The sequence below is a fragment of the Chroicocephalus ridibundus genome, chromosome 5 (genome assembly GCF_963924245.1).
Source record: "Chroicocephalus ridibundus chromosome 5, bChrRid1.1, whole genome shotgun sequence".
NCBI classification, from domain to species: domain Eukaryota; kingdom Metazoa; phylum Chordata; class Aves; order Charadriiformes; family Laridae; genus Chroicocephalus; species Chroicocephalus ridibundus.
This window is the reverse complement of record NC_086288.1, coordinates 9,867,622-9,887,954: the sequence shown is the minus strand read 5'-3', so window position 1 is coordinate 9,887,954 and position 20,333 is coordinate 9,867,622. Positions and strand designations below refer to the sequence as shown.

At 44.0% G+C, this 20,333-nt stretch overlaps 1 protein-coding gene across 4 annotated transcripts in view; it reads right to left on the bottom strand.

Moving 5' to 3' along the window:
* The window catches only part of NR3C2 (nuclear receptor subfamily 3 group C member 2), a 218,531-nt gene that overhangs the window by 12,802 nt on the left and 185,396 nt on the right, over positions 1 to 20,333 (bottom strand). For all 4 annotated transcript variants that reach the window (XM_063335369.1, XM_063335371.1, XM_063335370.1 and 1 more), the window contains exons 7-8: positions 7,010 to 7,140; positions 2,659 to 2,816 (exon numbers count right to left, since the gene is read on the bottom strand). In XM_063335369.1, the coding sequence (XP_063191439.1) occupies positions 2,659 to 2,816; positions 7,010 to 7,140 (289 nt within the window). The remainder of the gene's footprint in view (positions 1 to 2,658; positions 2,817 to 7,009; positions 7,141 to 20,333) is intronic.

The following is a 20,333-nucleotide window of genomic DNA, read 5'->3' as shown; positions in this document are numbered from 1 at the left end:
TAGTATACTGAGCAATGTAAAACCATCTTGTTTGGGTTTTTGGGGTTTTTTTTCCCCTTTCTCCTATTATATAAGCCAAGCAGACTGTAATCTGATATTCCCATGCGCTTTGTTTCACATAGCCCTCAGACTACTTAAAAATGAGGTCGATGAAAGCAAAAGTGCGAAGGTGCAAAGGAGCAGTATTTTTGTGTTGCTTATGGCTCCGCTCAGGTAAAGCGAACTCCGCGAACGGCGAGGTGCTGCTTTGCTGGGGTGGCAGAGCTGGAGGCAGCGGGAGGGCTGAACGAGCGCGAATTCTGCTCCAGTCCCTTCGGGCTCGAGCTGCAAATGCCAGCGCTGTGGCGGCAGCAGCCTGTAAACGCGCGGCCTGGGCTACACTTAGACCACTCGGCACCAAATATATTCTGATCCTCTAAAATTATAATGGAGTAAGTTAAAAATACATAGGTGACAGCTGAAAAAAGCGTTCCTCCTATGCTAAGGAATCGAGCAGAAAATTTGCATTTACATTGATAGGACGGAGAAAATCTGCGCTAGCAGGCAGTGCGGGGAGAAAAGTCATTCTCCCCCCTCTAAATTTATTCCGATGGATTTCAAAAACCAAAAAGCAAAAAAAACCCACCCGGTTTTAAAGAGAAAAAATAAACAAGTGCCTTTGTTGAAGAAGTCTCCAATATCGTCTCTGAAAGGAAGCACTGTTGTGCAGACAGCCGGCCTTTTTAATGCTGACAATGGGACTTTCTTTAAAAAGTCCTTTGTAACAAAGTGCTCTATTAAAACAAAAGTAATGTAAAAATAGCTTAATTAAAAATTAAATAAAATGCAAGAGCAGCCTGCTTCCTCTGGTTAGTTCAGCCCCCAGTGGTTAATGCTGTGTTTTGGAAAATGTCTGTAGGACACGGTAGCGTTCTCAGCAAGTATGAGTCTGTCATCCAAGTCACCTTAACCACACAAACACACCCATTTAAACAACAAATCCTAGACGCTGCCTATTCTAAAGAGGATTAGAGAGCTCCATAAATGCAGGGGTTTGTTATGCTGCCCCGAGGTTCAGATGTATCTTGCAAATGATTTTATCACCCGTCCCCTTTCTTTCCACTAAAACGCTACAACTTCCTTTGCTGGCACGGAGCAAGAGAAACCCGATCTCTGAAGAATGAGCTATTACTGCAGTACTGATAGTACTCCCCCTGCCTCCCACTAAGATTCGCAATGTTTTAATGAACAACAGAACAATATTTGAAAAATAATTCCATATGTACATTCTGTAAACAGACCTCAGGCTCTTATACAGATTTGACCTGAAGTGCACTGTACTGTACTGTCTCTACAAAAACGAAATTTAAGTCGAGTACAAAGAAGTACATTTATATGCAAGGCTCTGAAAGCAAGCGCTGTAGGTTCCTCATGCAGCAGAGTTACTGCCCTGCCCACCCAGGAGGGAGCAGGACAGTTTTCTCCTTTGCTGCAGTTTACCAGTTGTCAGTGGGGGGTGGCCAGTGCCCGCTGCTGGGCTTCAGCCTCTGCTCACAGGATCCCTCCTCTCTCGTACCCAAACATGGCCACAGGTCGCTCTCACTGGCCCCATGAGTCTCCTGTCATTTGCTGCAATGCAGTGCAGCTTCAGAGAGGACTGACACCAGCCCTGATAGCCCCTGGCAAGGGACTGGTGGCCAGGGCACTCAGGGGGCACTGGGGAAAAGCTTGAGGAAACCATTACAGCTGTGTCAGCAGCTTCCTCTGTGGGGACTCCAGGCTCTGTTACAGAGAGCACGGAGATACAACCCCGCTGCTGCTCAAAGCATCTGGAGAGGTAAATCTCTGCACTTACCATTTCACTGGCCAGAACCAGGTTGGTCCCAACCCAACAGCTCAACGTTACGGATACCCCTTCTGAAATCACAAGCTGGTCCCATGCACTAGGCACCTACTACAACTCTTCAGAGTCATTCTGGGCTGAGGCACCAACAGCCTGGGTGTTTTGGGACTAAACTTTTAGTTTCTCGTGTCATTCGTCACATCTCACGCCTGACGCACGTAAAGCAAACACCTCGCACTGCAATGAGACAGGGTGGTAGAAATAACCTAACAATACAGCGAATCTTATACTTGAAAAGCTCAGATAATGCTTCAAATACCCACGATGGCTCCAAGGTCTTAATACATCATTTAAAGTCATCATTATTGCAATCACAGCTGTAAACGATCACCAAATTCAACATTTATTAGCACATCAGGCATGTTAGATGCATGACACACCAACCCGGCACCTTTCATTGCATCTCGCGGGGGTACGCAGCAAGGCACGCGCGCGCTCTGTCTAACTCAGGGTCACAGCTAACATCACTTCTCCTGCTGAAGAGCCTCTGCCCCCACAAATAGCTCTATTGGCTTTAAGTGAATCATCGGAGGAACACGTTACCATTTAACACGGGAGAAGGCAGCAGGACCCAGCCCTTAACGACTTCTATTTTCTTACTTTACTTGGCAGTTGTCCTTAAATTAATCTGCTAACAACTTCTCTCAGGTGTTCCTTTAAAAAGAATTCCATTTTTTTTTTCTCCCTGTTAGTCAACACAATTACCGGCTACTGGTTTACCTTAATGGAGAGATTTTTGCTTAACTTGTCTGCACTCCCTGAGGAGTTATACTTACATCATGCATGGAGTCAAGAAGTTTAGTCAGTTGGTAGAATCTCTGCCAGCTTTGCCCAGAGTTACTTGGACATTTAGTTACCATCTTCTTTAGTTCTTTAATGTAATTTGCCCTCATTTCTTCAAATGCAGCTTGGCTTTTGAGACCATCCTTGGGAACTGTCATTGAAAAGACAGTCTTACATTAATATTAACTGCATGGCTTATTCTTTTGATGTGCATACTTAAAAAGTTACACTACTTAATGGATGAAAGAATTAAACCGTTAAGCAAAGTCCATAATTTTACAGACATTGGTAAAGAATCAACAACATCACACAGATTTTTCAAGTGATTCAAGCATCCTCTCCAGATCTATGATTGCAGAAGCTGTGGCAGAGGACAAGATAACATCTCAGAAATACGACACATGCTAACCTCATGCTGAAACTGTTTTTAATACAACCCAACCACAAAAAATGGCAGATGGATCAAGGATATTTTTTTAGAAGTTGAAGAAGTCATTTATCATTCTTGAACGACTGCCCACACTTGGCAGAGGAGGGGAAGGTACAGAATTACAGCTGTTACGTGCAGAAATGCTAGACCAAGTGACACGTTTTTATGACATCAAGTAACATCTAAAATTTCTTTGAATGTTAGTAAGCATCTGTGTAACACCTAGAACAAACAGAGTCATTATTCTCCATGAAACAGAAGACTATTTTCCAAACCGGCATCCTGACCCAGGGGTTTGACCACAACATACAGTTGCAAGCATTTCCAGTGTCCTATCGAAGTACCCATCTGCCAGAGGGATCGTTTCACAAATGGGCTAAAAGGAGAGTTTTCTGATACTTTGTACTGTGACCGGTGTCAGCAAGGCTAATTACAAAAGCAAATACACTGTTTCTTCACAGACTGCAAATACCATTGCACTCCAGCAGGTTCTGCCCCAAACAGCAGTGACTTACAGGATCAGACCTCTAGGAAAACCCCAAAGAAGTTATTAACAACATTACACAAAATGTTCTGGTGTTTTAAATACCTGGATTGGTTGAATGATGCTTAACCATCAAGTATTTTTCTACTCTGCATCTCTGAATGCTAGTCCACAGAAGAAAAATAAAATACTACACTGTACACTGTGTTTATTTTCTAAGCAAGCTAGAAAGCTATGACAGAGTAAGCTAAATGGGAAGTTACTTATTAAAAAGGAAAGGAAAAAAAAGGTGATCTTCCAATTTAGCTTACCCTGACTTAACATCTTGACAGAAATTCTCATCTGTTCCCTTCTCCTGTGAACTGCCTTCTATCCCACTGCAATCACATCATAAGCACGCAACAACCGCCCAAATGGCTCCAGAGTAGAAGCTTTTTAGAAAAAGCACCAGTATCTTCTACCACCAGTATCTACCAGCGGAGTTTAGCAATGGAAAACAAGGAGGAGCTCTACCACCACATGAGCAGCAAGGACTTGTGACCATCAAGTGCTGGAAGGGGGCACAAGGAGGAATCTTTAGAAAAAGCCTAGGAGGTAATGCACCGACCTGCCTACCACTTGTTAAACATGATATATTTATATTATATAAACGTAATATTTTAATTTTTAAATTCTGCAGGCCATATCTCTGAGTTGGTCAGCTGACAGGTAGAAGAGACTTTCTGGAAGAGCTGTAAAAACTCAGTTCAAGCTGAATGACTATAGATACACCAATCGAGATGAGTAAGGCCATCGGAGCATACTGTGGCCCTTACACAAAACGCACGGGCTTTACAGTCCCATTAATATTTACAGGCCTGTATTCCTACATGCTGCTTAAGGACTGTTAGAGCCACTCTTTCTTTGTCTACTACTATGTATTTTACTGTTCTGTCTCAAAATTATTGTACCATCACCCCAGCCAGATTATTAAGAAAGAAAGAAAGACCACAAATAAAGAGAACTCAAGCAAAACATGAAATTCTGGAGGTCTGCCCAGTGTTTCTGATTTTACTTATTAAATGCAGCAATGCTTTTGGCAAGCTCCCAAAATCTATGGTCTGTGGAAAGCACGAAAACAATTGAGTTGTAATGTGTGGTTTCTTCCACATGTAAATGGAGTGAAACTTCCTTGATGTGGTCATCATGAAAGTTTCAGAATAACTTGTACTCTGCTCATCACACTATTCAATAAAAAAAAAAAAAATAAATGAAAGCAAACCTGGTGTTTTCTGTCATGAGGTTGTATCAAGGTGCAATCATTCAAAACCAGGTTTGCTGCCGTTCGCATGCCGCTTTCTGGGTTTTATCAGTGTCTGCCTTCCTATTTCATTCACCCCTCTCTAACGTAAATATTCCGATTCTCCCAAAACAAACTATTTTTAGTAGATTTGCTAGTCATCGTGGTGTGCGTTTCAAAGGGACCCGTCTAGGTGAAGTTAATTGGCCAGTCTGATCTCACCCAACAAATTCTCGTAATAACTCATGTCATGAGTTAACACTCTCAAGAGGGTAAAGTAATAAATACCTAGCTTAAAGACATCTTGCTACGTTTTTAGAACGCCCTTAGGCTCTTTTTCTAAAGATTCTCCCCCTTTAGGGCTGATTAAAAAGCAGCAGAGCCAGATCTCCAATCCAGACATGATCAAGAACATTTTGGAAGCTAGACCTCCCGCCCCGAGCACATCCACATTAAGCCCTACTAGCTGCTTCTGGAAAGACCGTGCGTGACAACCTTCAAAAAAACCCATTCACCCACCACAGGGCTACCCCAGGGCGTATCAGCTCCCCACAGCCCCAGTTCCGCCAGCAGACCATCTCCTTGAACTCTCAGTGGAGCGGGACCTGAGGGTCTGACCCCGCGGGCTGGGACACAAAATGGTCTCCAGCCGGCACCATCTCTCCTGGTCCCGGAGAGCTGGAATGGCTTCAACAGGAGGGAGGAGGAGAGGCAGCCGAGGCCAAAAAACTTACAGCCCCAGGAGGTTTCTGTGAGCAGATCCAAACCCCCTCCAGCCAGGATGGGAACTGCAGCTTCACGTCCTCCTTCAAAGGTAAGCACTTTAAGCACAGAGCTGCCGGCTGGGTGGGACTGGCGAGGTCTGAAGGCTGGATGCAAATCCCTTTCGTAGGCACCTAACTCTGCCTGCAGCCAACGTGCCCACGCCGTGGCTGGGGACTCGGGAGGCTCCTGCGTGTCTAAATCTGCTGCTGCATCAGCCCGCTCTGGCGTCCCGCAGCGGTTTTGGCGATAAGCGCCTTCCAGGGCTGCACAACTAATGCCTGTCGCTTGTTTTCTTCCCTCAGCTTGCTAGGGCAGAAGATGGGGTGATGGGAGAAGACAGACAGATCCCAAAGGGTGTGCTGGGCTCCACTCCCCACCAAAGTGGGGAGATGCTCCGTTGCAGCATAAGCCCGGGCAGCCTCGGGCGTGCGTCCTGCCGCCGACAGCTGGCAAGTGAAAGCCAGAATAAGCGCAGCCGGCCCCTTTGATCTGCCGCTCCTCCTCTCCCCCGGCAATGCCCCCGCATCCAGCCCCACTTCTGCTGGGGGGAATTCTTCCCCGGGGAGTTCACCGCAGCGACATCATGAATGCCCCACCAGTCAAGCTGATGCGTTATCTCATCATGATGTCACTGAGTGGATCCCACAAAAAGGAGCGTGGTTATACAGAAGGAAGTTTGTTTACAGGCAATTGGCTTTTTCATCAAGACTGATGGAAAAGTGACGTACAAACTGCCTGTGTATTTATATAATTGTACTGGGACGGGAGTTTTTCAGTAGTTTCAGTAAGGTGAGATCAAGAGATCTGCTAATTACTACACAGTGCTGTAACAAACACCAGGATGTAATTTTGTATCTTAAGAAAACTCAAAGCATGACTCTCTAGGGAAAAATAAAGCATGCACTCTCATTTATTAAACTTCCTGAGCCCTGTAGAAAGCGCTTACCGTTCTCAATTCACTTGGCGTTGGAAAATTCCCCATTGTGCAGTACAGACAATGTACATCTTTTGATCTTGAAGATCACGTCAAGTCACCCAAACCAGTGGCTTTGAGCGTTGAGAGGGGGTCTCTCCCCAGTCCCTACAGCTGTTGCACTTTTTTGGCATGCCTGGCCAACTCTAGCGGTTCCCGTACAGAGAGGGGGGCCAAAGCCCCTTGCCTGGCCACTCCTGTCCTTCCAATGCACATGTCACATTCAAACCGCACAGACACTTCCCGTGCTAACAGAAGATGTGCAGATAAACCCTAAGACATAAAACCAGGCTTATTCCTGTGGCCCTGCTGGAAACAGCGTGGCTTTTCTGTCACGTTAGTTAAAATCACCGCACCTCTTTGTGAATTGGAATATTTTCAAGCATTCCCGCGTGCCCATGAATCTAACTTACCTGTGCTTAACAGCAGCAAAACTTTCATTATAGTGTACTCCTCGAAGCTAAGCTGCAAGCGAACAAACTGCAGGCTGATCTGGTGCATCCCCTGGCACAGCTCAAACATAGCAGACTGGCGCATCCGTTCCCTGCAAAAGAGAAAGAAAGAAAATCCAGGGGATAAATACAGGAGAGCGCAACGTGCATTCAGGGCATGAGGAAAGCGAGGTGCGACCTGGCAACCAAGCCCCGGCGGCGCAGAGGTCAGTAAGACACACCGCAGCTGCAAAGTTCAGGTTAGGTAAGGGAGCTGGGGAGGAGGGAGATGAAGGTGGAGCCCTGCCAGCCCCTGACGGCTGCCTGGTCCCCACGCTCCCGGGCTGGCAGAAAAACCCACTGCGGGTTTGGGAGACCCGGGCATTGCCTTGCTCAACTCCTACGGATGGCTCAGTTCACTTCGCTACCCGGCAGACCACAGGCAGCATTAATGCCCGCCTCCCTAAAAGGAACAGAAACAAATGTAATTTTGAGTTTTACATGCCGATGATGTCAATGAACTGGCAAAAATGTTTTAAAATGTGTTTGAACTGTTGGCGTTTGTTCAGGTCTGCCCTGGCTGATGGAAACGAGCCTGCCGAAGGGGTCAGGACTGCTGCAACAGGGCAACCTCCACCCATTGCACGCACGTTTTAAACGATACATCACCCATCAGTCGACATACAGGTAGGAAACGAGTTTCAGGAGTGTCTGGTGCAGAGACGAGCTGGGGGAAAGGATGGGCAAGGAGGACCTGCAGCCTGCACCCCTCAGGGCGGTCAGCCCTGGCCCCAGCCCAAAACCCTCCAAGGCTGCCTGCAGCCACAGACAACAGGAAAACATACAGCGAAGAGCTCTACTGCCCACGATCGGGTCCATGAGCCAGCAGGGCCCTGGGATCAGGGATTTCCACCGTGCCAGCAGACATCTTGACTCCTCTCATCCTGAAGAACACAGTCCCATAAAAATACGGCTGGCAGGTTTGGGAAACAGGGAAGTGGTTTAACAAAAATAAAATAAAATGCATGACTTCGTGTTGCTGCCTTTATGTCTACCGAGGAGACTGAAGTTAAGAAACGACTGGGATGACCACTGCCTCAGCCAGCGGCACGTACGCATCCTCCCCGAGCAACCTCCACTTCAAAATCTCCTTCCTACTTGTCCTGAAAACGCAACAGGTCTAGCTCCAAGGATGAAAGTGTAGGAACAACAAGGAGAAATGATTTCCCAGTCACTGAAGTTCTTGCTAATATACTACACTGGAACTCCTATGGGGAATTCTTAGTCAAATTGTTGCAACGGTCTCTTATTCAAACACTGAAATAGTCAAAAATTCTGTATGTTTTTTTCCCAAAATAATAATCTAAAATAGTCTGGAATAAAGGAGTATATAATAAGATCATCTCATTCATTAATACAGATGTTTGCCTGTTTAATTGTAAAATAAAAAGGATACATGACTTGTATCCAGTTTGCTCTTTTTTTTTTTTTCTTTAAATACATTTTGATATATTAGGTTCAGACCCTGTCTGTCTTCCCTGAGGCAACCCCAGACTAACCTGTCCTGCACAAGTTTCAGGCAGAATTAGTCAGGATTTTGCTATACTTCTAAAGCCGCTATCCCAAACCACAACAGCTACAGCAAAGAGTCACCGAGAATTGCTTGTCTCTTTTGAAACTATGATATATATGCAGGTATTTAGACAAGGCGCTCTAACTGGTCAGTGGCCACTACTTTTTTTGTTGTTTTTAAATTGCTCAACAACAATTGTATATATTTCTTCAAACATTTTTTCACAGAACTGGGGAACTGGATGAAGCACAGCTAATTATTTTAACCAAGCAACTGCCTTTTCAAATATACAAATTGGCTGGTGGAAGAGAAGAATCATACTGTGTGCAAACAAAGCCTGATGTAATCTTCCTGGTGTTTTATTTCACTACTGCCAGAGCAGATTTTATTTTCCTCCTTAATACTAATAAAGCAGACTCCCCATTGTTATATGGGCTCTGCACTTTTCCCCTGCTCCACCCTCTTCTTGAGACTAAGAACTTCCAGCTTCTTTTTTTTTTTAATTTAATAGTAGTAGTAATGCCATGTTTATTTATTTTTACGGTGCATCGTGGACCGCAGGGAAGAAAACAAATAGAAAAAAAATAGTCGTTGAACGCTTTGGACTGTGACTGAAATACCGCTTGGCCCTCTGCTTGAGAAGGTCAGCCTCCGCTGTTGGATGCAGGCAGGCACGAGCACACAAGCCTGGCCGCAAGCTGCAGAGGAGATACAGATGCCACTTGGCCACACTCAACGCTGGTGGCATGCTACGCACGCACGCAGAGGGACCCTGAGTAACTGGGATCGGGTGAAACAGAAAAGGATTGGCAGAATTGAAAGACAGCAGATGCACAGAAATGGGCATTTCTTAAGCTGCTGGGGTCCTACTCCAGCGCCGGGTCTGCCTGAGGCTGGTGGCAGCTGTCCCCAAGGCTTGCAGCCAACCCTGGATCATCTGGATCAACCAGCACACCTGGATCTCTCCCGGTGTTTGGATGTACCCTTAGCGTGGATGACCAACTATGCCATGGATGGGGGCTGTATGACTCAGCCTACCACCCTTTGGGGACATCACCCCAAACCAGCCCGAGGTCCTTCTGCACAAGGTTCTTATCTACCAGAGACCAAATGGCTGCAGGCACCTCTGAGCTGACCCAGACACAGCTGGGGAAAAAGACTCCAAAAAACCCCAGAGAGTGATCTCCCTCCCGCTGGTCCTGCTCCCCTCGCTCTTCCCACAATTACCAAATACGGGTCTAGGACACAGATGATGGTGGCTCCTAATTGACCTTTCCCAGGAGGCTGAGGGGTAAGTACTGAAGCTGAAGGGCGAATGACTAGTAAGGGACATTTGGTATTTTTAAAAAAGCATTTTAAGGTACATCTCAGACTGCTAAAGACTAGCAGGATTCCAAAAGAACAGTCTATTATATCCATTGTTACTTTTGCAGGACACCAAAGTTACGTTCCTCCAGCCTCAAAACATACAGCAGCTGCCACCATCCCTGCCTGCATTTGACCTCCGCAGACACAAGAAGTGCCAGAGCTTTCATCTGACACCACAAGCCACACAGCAAATAAAACGAAACATTCTGAGGTTTTGTCTCAGGTTTCTTACGCTTTCACTAAACAGTGTGGCAAAACACGGTCTGTGACAGCTAACCTAAAAGTATCCTGACTCAAAACCGTGGTTTTTTGGTTTTTTTTACACTGCATTGCACTTTTTCATGACATTTTACTTTTTCGCTCTTATGTTTGTCTTTGTATTTGTTTTGCTTTTATATGACTGCCTAAATAGAAGAACTTTAGGAAAAGCCAGGAGGTTTTTGGTTCGTTTTTTTGTTTGGTTTTTTTTTTGTTTGTTTGGGTTTTTTTTTTTTTTTTTTTTTTGGCTTTTAAATATTTAGTCTTTTATCTATTTACAGGTACTGTTCTTTAGTTTACCCTCAAGGAAAACCTGATGGCATTGTTTGTAGTGAGATACAATTATACACAGAACTAGTTACTAGACAGTTTATTTAACATGCAGCAAACCTCTAATTTCAAATCAGTTTCCCTCTTGAAAAATCAATTCAGTTGATTTATTACTTATTTACAAATTATTACTAACTACAAATTATGTTAGTTAATTCATGACTCTGTTTAATGTAAGATAAGAATTTTGTGGGGAGTTTACAGTATTCAACTTTGCATTTGATTTTTAACCCACGCACGGTACAGAGTTTTTGGAAAATTCAGACGCTGACATCACAGGTATCCCAATGCCATGAGAGTAACAACAAACTAAAGCGATAGGAATGGCTCATATATTAAAAGAGATGGGACGTACAGAAATTAGGGCATCTCAACATAACACGAGCAAAGTTACTTGTTCCTTAACAAATGCCTCATCTAAGAATAAATACCGCCAAGTCACCAGAAATGCCATTACCACCACGGGGAAAAATTCAAACAAACTTCTATGTTGCCTTCCCCTGCCCTGCCTTTTTTTTTTTATTAATAAGGAAACAAAAATAAAAAGCAAAAACCAACCAACCAAAACCAGTTCTACCTCTGACACAGCATATAAACTTCTCAATATGGAAAATGGAGAATGTGAAGATATAGAACATAAGGGCATGTATCTTTATGGGGACCTTTAAGAAGGTAAGTACATTTAAGTAATAAAAGGCGTGGAGCCAAAGCTCTGAACCCGCTGTGTGGATACGCATTCAAAAGTGGTGTCATTAGCTCAGTTTAGCTTAATCCTCCTTCATAATAATACGCTTTAAACTTTACACCTTAAGTTAATCCATCTTAAGTTCCCCGAGTGTCTCCTTACAGGCTTAATTTAATGCCCGTCTCACATTCTGCCTGACCTTTCCCACAGCCGCAGCACCGCGGGCAGACAGAGTGGCCACAACCAGCCCATCATCCCCAGCTACCGCTCTGCCCAATTTCTATCTGCTCCTGCAGAGCCTCTTTGGCCAAGGGTACCTCGTGCTAACTGCTCACCGAGTTGCTCACCACATCACCACTGAAACTGAAAAGCCGCTTCTCCCTTCCCCGGGGAGGAAGATGAGGTGGGTACCTCCACTGGCAAAGTCCTCCAAGGCACCTCAACCGCCTCGGTGGGAAGAGGGGTTTTGTTCCTGCTGTTGGGTTTCTCTCAATGAACTACAGCAAACGTGTTCCTAGTTGAGAGATTCCCTGGTACTTTCCCTGAGTTCGTCTTCACTTTCTCCCCACTTGATCTGGGATCTCCTCCTAACCCCATGCAATCTCTATGTCCTCGCTTCTCTCATCTCTGCCGACTCTATTTCCAAACTGACTCCAGATCTCCCATCTTCCTTCCACGGGCAGGCTGCATGGAGACCAGCTCTGTGGTACCAGCCCAACACCGCAGCTTGTTTATCACAATCACAGAATGGTTTGGATTGGAAGGGACCTTAAAGATCATTTACTTTCAACCCCCCTGCCATGGGCAGGGACACCTCTCACTAGACCAGGTTGCTCTAAGCCCCATCCAGCCTGGTCCATCCTCAACATCTACCCATGGAGAGCTGAATACACAGATGAGAAAGTGGCAAACTCAACCCAGCTTCCCCTGCCCCGTGGAAGCAGCCATCCTTTTATGCAGGGACAAGCCATGAGGCAAACGGCTTGAGCGCTCGGCCGAAACAGGACTGATGCCCCAAATCACCAAGGGATGAGCCACCCAACTACAACAGAGATGCAGGATTTGAGCAGTCGCACCGGGGGAGGAGGGATGGTTTAAGGGAACTGTTTAAGACAAGGCATCCTAAATACCAAACCAGGCATATATCTCATTAATACCCTTATGTGACATCCCCAGAAACCAAACGGCCACATCAAAAAATGTGAAACTACAGGCATGCTGTACGGAAACAACTTGTTATGAATAAGTAACTTATAATTTATGAAGTCATCATAAAGTCTAGTATCGTAAATCTCCTTGTTGAGGATGGAAACTGCAACTCAACTGACCGTAACCAAAACCAGGAACCCACGCATCAAGGATTATTCACTCACAGGCGAAACTGAGCCCCAAACCAAACCTGATACCATGCTTTATTTACTTTCTCATGGGTAATATTCAAAGCCACAGCACAAGGCATCTTGCTAAATTAGACAGGGAAGCAAAGAAAGGGAAAGCTGTGGTGGGTGTTTTGAAGTTTCATCAGTACTCAAGTGGCTTGCTGATAATCCCAAGAAAAACTGGGCAAAGGCATCCCGTTTCACAGCACCTTAGAGGAACAAACATGCAGCTGACTTAGTCCCTTGGCCTCTGCAACTCAGAAAAGACTTAGGGAAAGACCAAGCAACATGTTTAGCAAAAGTCTGATGTCAAAGATATTCTTTGTGTTTCCTGATTTTACATGCTTCTCCCCTACAAGAACTTTCCAATTTTACAATCACGAGCCTTTCCTTTGCTAGACTAAAAACGGTATCCATTTGAAGCCTGTCCATCATCTTAAATGATTTCAGGGAAATTCAGAAAGCACATCACACTGTAACAAAAACAAAACAAATAAACAAAGAAATGCAACCCAACAAGAAAACCTGCCAAAGGCCTGAAGGTCAAAACCAGTTTGCAAACCTCAGAAAGCAAGGTATACTTTCCACCGTGCCAGAAGGGGTCAGTTTAAACTTGTCAGAGAGAGGGGTAAAACATCACCAGACACATTTAGGGCAAGGCAGGCAAGCTGTGGATAAAGGGGGAAAAAGACCAGGGACATGGGATCACAGAGTCCCTTGTTCGGCTGCTCAAACCATCTAATCAAAAAAGCCCTTGGCCTGAATTACCTTACCTGCCTTAGGAGGGGTTCACTTGTCTGGAAAAAGTTTTGAGGTTCTTGGGGAAAGAAAAAAAATAAACGTATTACCGTAACAACAATTTACTCTTTCTTGAGGGAGTATTCTACTTCAACAGCTCCATCACAAAGAACGGGGGGGACAGAACGACACTTCCTGGCACAAAACTGAAGCTATTCTTCCGTGCAAAGGGGCAATCTCTGCACTGCTTTGTGTGCGGCGGCAACAGGAAACACTGCGCATCGTTCTGCTCAATGGACTGTACCCAGACACCTGTTTCCCATCTTGAAGCCATCATAAACGCAACCAAAGTCAGCAGTACTGGAGCAGCATCATTAACTTATTGCACTGATCAAAATCCAAGCCAAAACACACGCAGAATTCGGGCAAAATTAAATTATGACTTTTCATTCAGCACTTATTTCTTATTCAGCACTTTCTAATCTCTGCTCACTCTGCAAGCCACAGCAGAAAGAGACAAAAACATACTCCCTTCAACTCCCCAACAAGCTTTAGAGCCTTCTCCTTCTAGGAAGGAAAAAGTACCTGTTCCCTTGCATCAATGGCAAATGCGGGCACACTCAATCCTGTTGAAATTAATGTCAGTTTTGCCATCAGTTCCTACTAGAGAGAAATTTGGGTCGTGCCCATTTTTCCTTTAACTTGTCAGTAAGTCAGCAAAAATAAACAACCCATCTTCGGCACTACCAGTGACCTCCTCCTCCTCCTCCTGATAAGGCAGCAGATGCTCTCCCTAAGCACTCAGGGATAAAGAATGCAATATTACCCTGCCATTGGGGAAACGTAGGCTGGGAATTAGGTGGTTTATCCAAGAAAGTGTTAGCCTAGAGGTAGCATAAAGGCGACACCCTCGGATGACCACCCTGCTGCCCACACAAGCCATGGTGGATCTCAGCCAGGTTACAACATCACAGCCCCTGGGCTGCCTGTTCTATCGTGCAGCTGGAAAACACTGTCCTCATACCAGGCCCAGGGTAAAAACCAAACCAAAACCAAAGTGCTATTCCCTCAGCCCCCGGTATCAGTCTGGGTTTTCAGCATACTCGTACATTCCCAGACTGTTTGGCTGATGCTGCTGAACTGCCTGCTGCAGCTATTGCCCACGTACATGCTCCTTCATACAGAGGCAGGCAGGTGCCAGCAGTCGTGTCATAAAGCAAAGCTGTAAGACCTGGCACCAAAAGTCACCTCAGCTCCTCCTGCCATCCCCAAATCCCTCTGCTCTGTCCTGACTTTAGCCACTACTGACAGTCAGCATTTCTTCTCTCTACCTGCAAGGTGGGGAGAAAAAAACCCTGTGCCCCGTTAATCTGACACAGCAGCAAGGCCTTGGCACTACTTTGAAAATAAGGAGGTTTTATGGCGAGATCCTCCCGTGGCAGCAGGGAATTGGGCTCAAGAGTCCTGGAGATGCCTCCTGCTGCTGTGTTCCTGCAGGAATCTGACACGCAACAGGAGAAAGCTGCCCCCGCAAGGAAGCACAGTATTTCCTGCTCTAAAAGTTGCTGAAAGAGAAGTACTTCAGTAACAATCTCCCACCCCCTAGCCCTGCCACAGGAACGTGTAAACCCACAGTTACCAAAGTAAAACATTTAACGCCACAGGCATCTCTCTCCAGGTGACTGGGACGCTGACGACTGAGGGGCGCGTAGCTGGGAGCGCTGGCGCCACAGCAATGACCTTGGCAGAAGAAGCTGCCAAACCCAGGACAAAAGCAGGGATTAGACTGAGGACCACCAACGCTCAACACTGATAATCAGACAAGGAAGGTCATTTCACATTAAAACACACCTACAGACAGAGCTGGTATTTCGTGAGCTTTAGCCAGCCCGGCATACAAACTTGACAATTTTTACACTGAGTCAATTCTAAAAACTAGTTTTATCCCAAGAAAGTCCTCCTGGTGATCCCAGAGAATAAAGTCCCAAGTAACTGATACTAAGAAATTTAGAGCTGCTTTGAAGTTTTGGCTAAGTGTCCTCCTCTTTATATGCATATCAAGAAAGGAACTGGCAACAGCTCACGGATAATGACTGCCAAAGGAGAGTTTCGGCTCCCAATCGGCAACAGAGAACTTGTGCTAAAATCCAACTTAATAACCACCCAGTTATGTAACCCTAAAATCCCAAGCACATCAAGAGCAAAAAACCCCAAGTATCTTCTGGAATTAACAGTTAATTATGCAGTTAGCAGAATGCAGATACCAAATACTCTCTTTTGGTTTGCATTTGCATTCCAAAAGAGACAAATCACAGTTTAAATGAGAAAATACATAATTATGCCTTTACCAAAATGCTTTTTCAATAGCACATTGAATAATAAGTGATGATAATGTACACATGACAACAAACACCCTTTTAAACTTCATCAGAAAAAGGTATCACCAGCCAGAAAAAGGTGCCCATTAGGTATCATTTTATATATCCATTATGCCAGGGCTCATTGTCACTTGCAGTGGTTCATCAGCAAAACTACTGCTATATTCCACAAGCAGCAGCAATTTTCCTCTTGTGCCAACAATGCCTCAGAAATCAAGACATTGCTCACGCCGTCATGCAAAGGCCAGCGTTTTCTGGAAGTCAACCGAGGCCTGCCTTCTTCTCGTACTGGTTTAGAGAAACTACTACCTATTTTTTCTTCTAATCTAGAAGATTAATATTTAACTCTATAGGGGAAATAGTGAAAAGAAGCACTAGGCATGGTGGCACGGAGACGCCACCAAACAGTTTTCACTGATATGCCGAAAGATTAAAGCAGCACCACGTTCAGACAGACACCCGAAAGGAACAAACCTCTTTCTCTATTCCTAGCCCTTCCTGCCAAGGACCTTGACAGAGGTGAAAAGCCACCCTCCCAAAAGGCTTATGGATGCCCCAAAGTCACGCTGAGACAACACTGAGAGAGCATAATTACGCCAAATTAAATGTAAAATCATTGGGCACGTCTTCATGCTAAAGTCATAAAAGCTAACAGTCAAACCCTTTCAAACACATTACAGGCTGGAAACCTGCCAGAACATCCACTGGGCCAACAGATGATCGAGATGAAAAAGAAGCGTTTGAGAAAGATCAGGCCATAGCAGAAAAGTTAAATGAAATCTTTGCACCAGTGCTCTCCGTAAAGGAGTCCAGGAAGGCTCTGCACCAGAGTCTCCCTTTTCAGTAAGTGAGTGCGAAAACTGTTTTCAGATTAAAGTGTGAGTAGAAGAGGGTTTGGAAAGAAAAAAAAAATATCAAAATGAATAGTAATAAATCACCAAGACCAGATGGCATCCATCCACGAGCTGTAAAGTAACTTAAATACGGAATTGCTGAATTACTAACTGTGCTGTGCGGCTTATTGCTTAAATTGCCCTTATAAAAGGCGTGGAAGGTGACAAACGTGACTGATTTCTTAAAATGGGTCTGGGAGTGGGGAGGGAGCACTCAAGAGACCAGAAGCTAGTAAGTCTCATTTCTATATCTGGCAAAATGACTGAAAGAGAAGCATTAATAGATAAATAAATATGCTATAAGGAAAGAAAGTCAGCACAGCTTTGGGCAAGAGAGGTCAGGTCTCACGAATCTGCAGGAGCACAAGGATGTTCTGGTGGATACAGGCAACGTCTGTACGACTGAAATGCTTCACACATGCCAGGTCTAGCTGCATCCCACGGCCATATGGGGTGAGACCTAAGCAAACACCAACCCTCTCCCTCCTCCTCCTCTCCTCTGCCCTGGTTTCCACACAAAGGAAACTGGGGCATTGCAGCTTGGGTATGGCCTGCAATACCGTCTGTCGGCGTGCCAGCACGGGTAATTGCTGGTCTAGGACCTCCTGCACACTGCGCTTTGCATCAGGAGGTATGCGGGGATGCAATCTCGGCAAAGTTGGATTTTAAAGCTATTAAAAAGATCTTCTGAAAGCTCTTAAAGAGAGCTTAGGGATAAGGAGGAGGACTCTTCGTGGCTTATTAGCAGCTTAAAAATAGGAGACCAAGGGTAATAATAAATGGACATCTCTCAGAAGTAATGGAGGTTACCAGGGAAGCCTCGCAGAGCTCTGAAAGCTGTACTTACACATCATCTGAAAAAAAAATCTGACCTATGGAAGCGACAAAGCTTGCTGATGACTACAGACAATGAAATCAAGAGCTGTCTGTGAAAAACTGCTGAAAAATCTCGCAAAACTGTGTGGCTGGCCGACAAAATGGAAGGCGAAAATACTAATTGCAACACAATGCAGACAGTATAATCATCTTCCACCATACATACAAAATAACTGGCTCTAAATTAACAAACATCACACAATAGAGAGACCTAAATGTAATTTAGAACCGTTTTTTGGGGCTTCTGTCTTGAAAACGCTTGCTCAGTGTTGACTAATGGTCAAAAAAAGCAAAGGGTGAGAGAAGAAGAGTTGAGAGCAGACAGAAATTGTAATTTTGCTACTGCGTAAATCCACTGCGCTCTGAACACAGCGTGTCAGTCTGGCCTCCTCCCAAAATTAATACAACGGGCCAGCAAAAGCACTGAAGGAAGAGATGAGGATGGCCAGGGGTAGCAAACGACTGATATACAAGGGGAGATTAAATTGACTACCTGATTCTTCAGCTTGTAGAAGAAACAATGGGACTTGACAGAGATCTATAAGTGATAAATGGCATACACAGAATGAAAAGGAATATATCCGCTATTACTACAAACACAGGAATGAAGTGGCACTCCATTAAATTATCAGCTACCTGCTGCAGAAACATCTCCAACAAACAAATATGCATAATTAAATTGCAGAAGCGACTGCCACAGAACATTTTAGATGTCAAGATTATAAATGCATTCAAAAAGGTATTAGGCAAATTCACAGAAGAAAGACACAGAAGGATTATTAAGCACAATCGTCCGAATGCAATCTCCCGTTCAGAAAGTACGTAAATCACTGACTGCTCGAACGGGCAAATGAAGAAGCATCATTTTACCCTTCTCCTGATCTTCTGCTTTCTTTGCAACTGGCCAGTTTAGAGGATGAGAAACTGTGCCAGATGGACCTTTCTTCTGCCAGTTTTCACTTTCTTACAGATCTCCTTAAAACTACTTTATCTCCTGTTTTCCTTTACAGTTTCAACTCAAACACCTTAGAAATTTAAGAAGTGTTTAGAGATAAAGGCATGAAAAGGCAGAGCCTTTAGAAGTTTACGCAAAGAAGTTGAAGCTATTGCTTTGCCCAAGCATTGACCCGTTCACAATGAAAAGGCAAAATAAGACTTAGGAAAATCTAGCTGAAGCATATTACACCTATTATCTACAGGGATGACAGTAGTTCTTCAAAATTTCCTTCTGCGTCTGCACTATTTTGGGGTGGGTATGTAACAAAATCCTTTCATATACTTCTCTGCATGGGAACTGAGCTGCGCTTCATGAAAAAGTAAATAATAGTACCAATGTATATAAAAAATTTACTGATAAAGACATCCACTTCTCGCTGCACTGACAGTTTATAGATTGCATGAATGTAGTACTCCTCTTCAAAATAACATATGCAAGCAAAAAATCACGCAGGGAGGAATATCAAGGAGAGCTTGCTGACCTTTTAACAAGATCAGCGATCACACACACAATTTGTTAGCAAAGAATGAACATTGACAACTCTTATCAACAATCATTGTGGGAATACTAATTAAAAATGAGGGATTTGAAAACTGCCAGATGAAAGAGATTACAAAAAGGTACCCAAATTTAGACACTACAGGATTAACAGATTGCAAAAGAAACCAAAAGGGTTAACACCCATCATCCTGCAAGATGTAAATGGGGAAAAAGTAATCTTTTAAACAATAAAAGAAGCTACTTATTGGCTTTATCACCACTCACAGATGATCTAAGTAATCATTCCCACCCTACCCTGGGGTATATAAGGTTAAAAAAAAAAATCTGCTGTTCTTAAATATTCAGCTTATTTTATTACATTTATCTTTCTGCTGTTACTATAGAAATCAGAATACCAGAAAGACTTACAGGCTTCAGCACCGAAAGGGCACAGAGAGGCAGCTGCATCCTTGCGCTGCCTTAGGAATGCCAAATCCTAATGGTCCCAGCTTCCACAAGTATATTAGGAACATAATGAAAAGACAACGAACATGCTATTTACTAATAAAATACACATAATTAATAAATGCAGATTTTAAATAAAATCTTACCTATTCATCCGAGCTATATCTTAGTTTAATTTTATGATTTTCCTCAGTGCTGCAAAATCCTCTGCCCATTCACATCCCAGGACAACACTAGCACAGAAAATTCACATAAATCCCCATGTAGTGAAGCTGGTTTTCAGGCTCTCTCTACTCATTTACTCTACATCAACTTTCTCGTTTGAAAAATTTATTCTCTATTTTTCCTCTATTGCTAATATCAACCTCTGTCTGCTTTTGAATTTTAAAACTTCCCACTTGGGACAACTACCAAAGGCATAGCATGAAAGATCCTTGCAATACTACGTTCTTGTTTTACTGAAAGTTAAATCTTGCACTGTAAAGGAAAGATTTATATTAATTTGTAGTAACCTTTGTTAGTTTGTTAAACTACATTACATACATAATATTATTGCGTTATTTAAAAATATCTGGAGTGGATGATTAAATTTTATAATGAAAGAGCCATCCATACTGCACTACAGACTAGTGGCCAGTAGTGTCACAATTGCGCAAATGGCAATAATGAAAGGACAGCCCCTTCTTAGTTCAAAATCGATAGCCTGAAGCTTCACCTTATCAGTGAAAAGCAGCAGCCAATACATCAATTGGTATATTCTGCTCTTAATGTTTTGCACGTGATGTCCAATAAACTGCAGCCTCTACTGAAGCCTTTTCACTCTAAGGATTGAGCTGCATATGATGTAATACAGTAATTTCAGAGATGGAAAAAAGACATCGCTGAT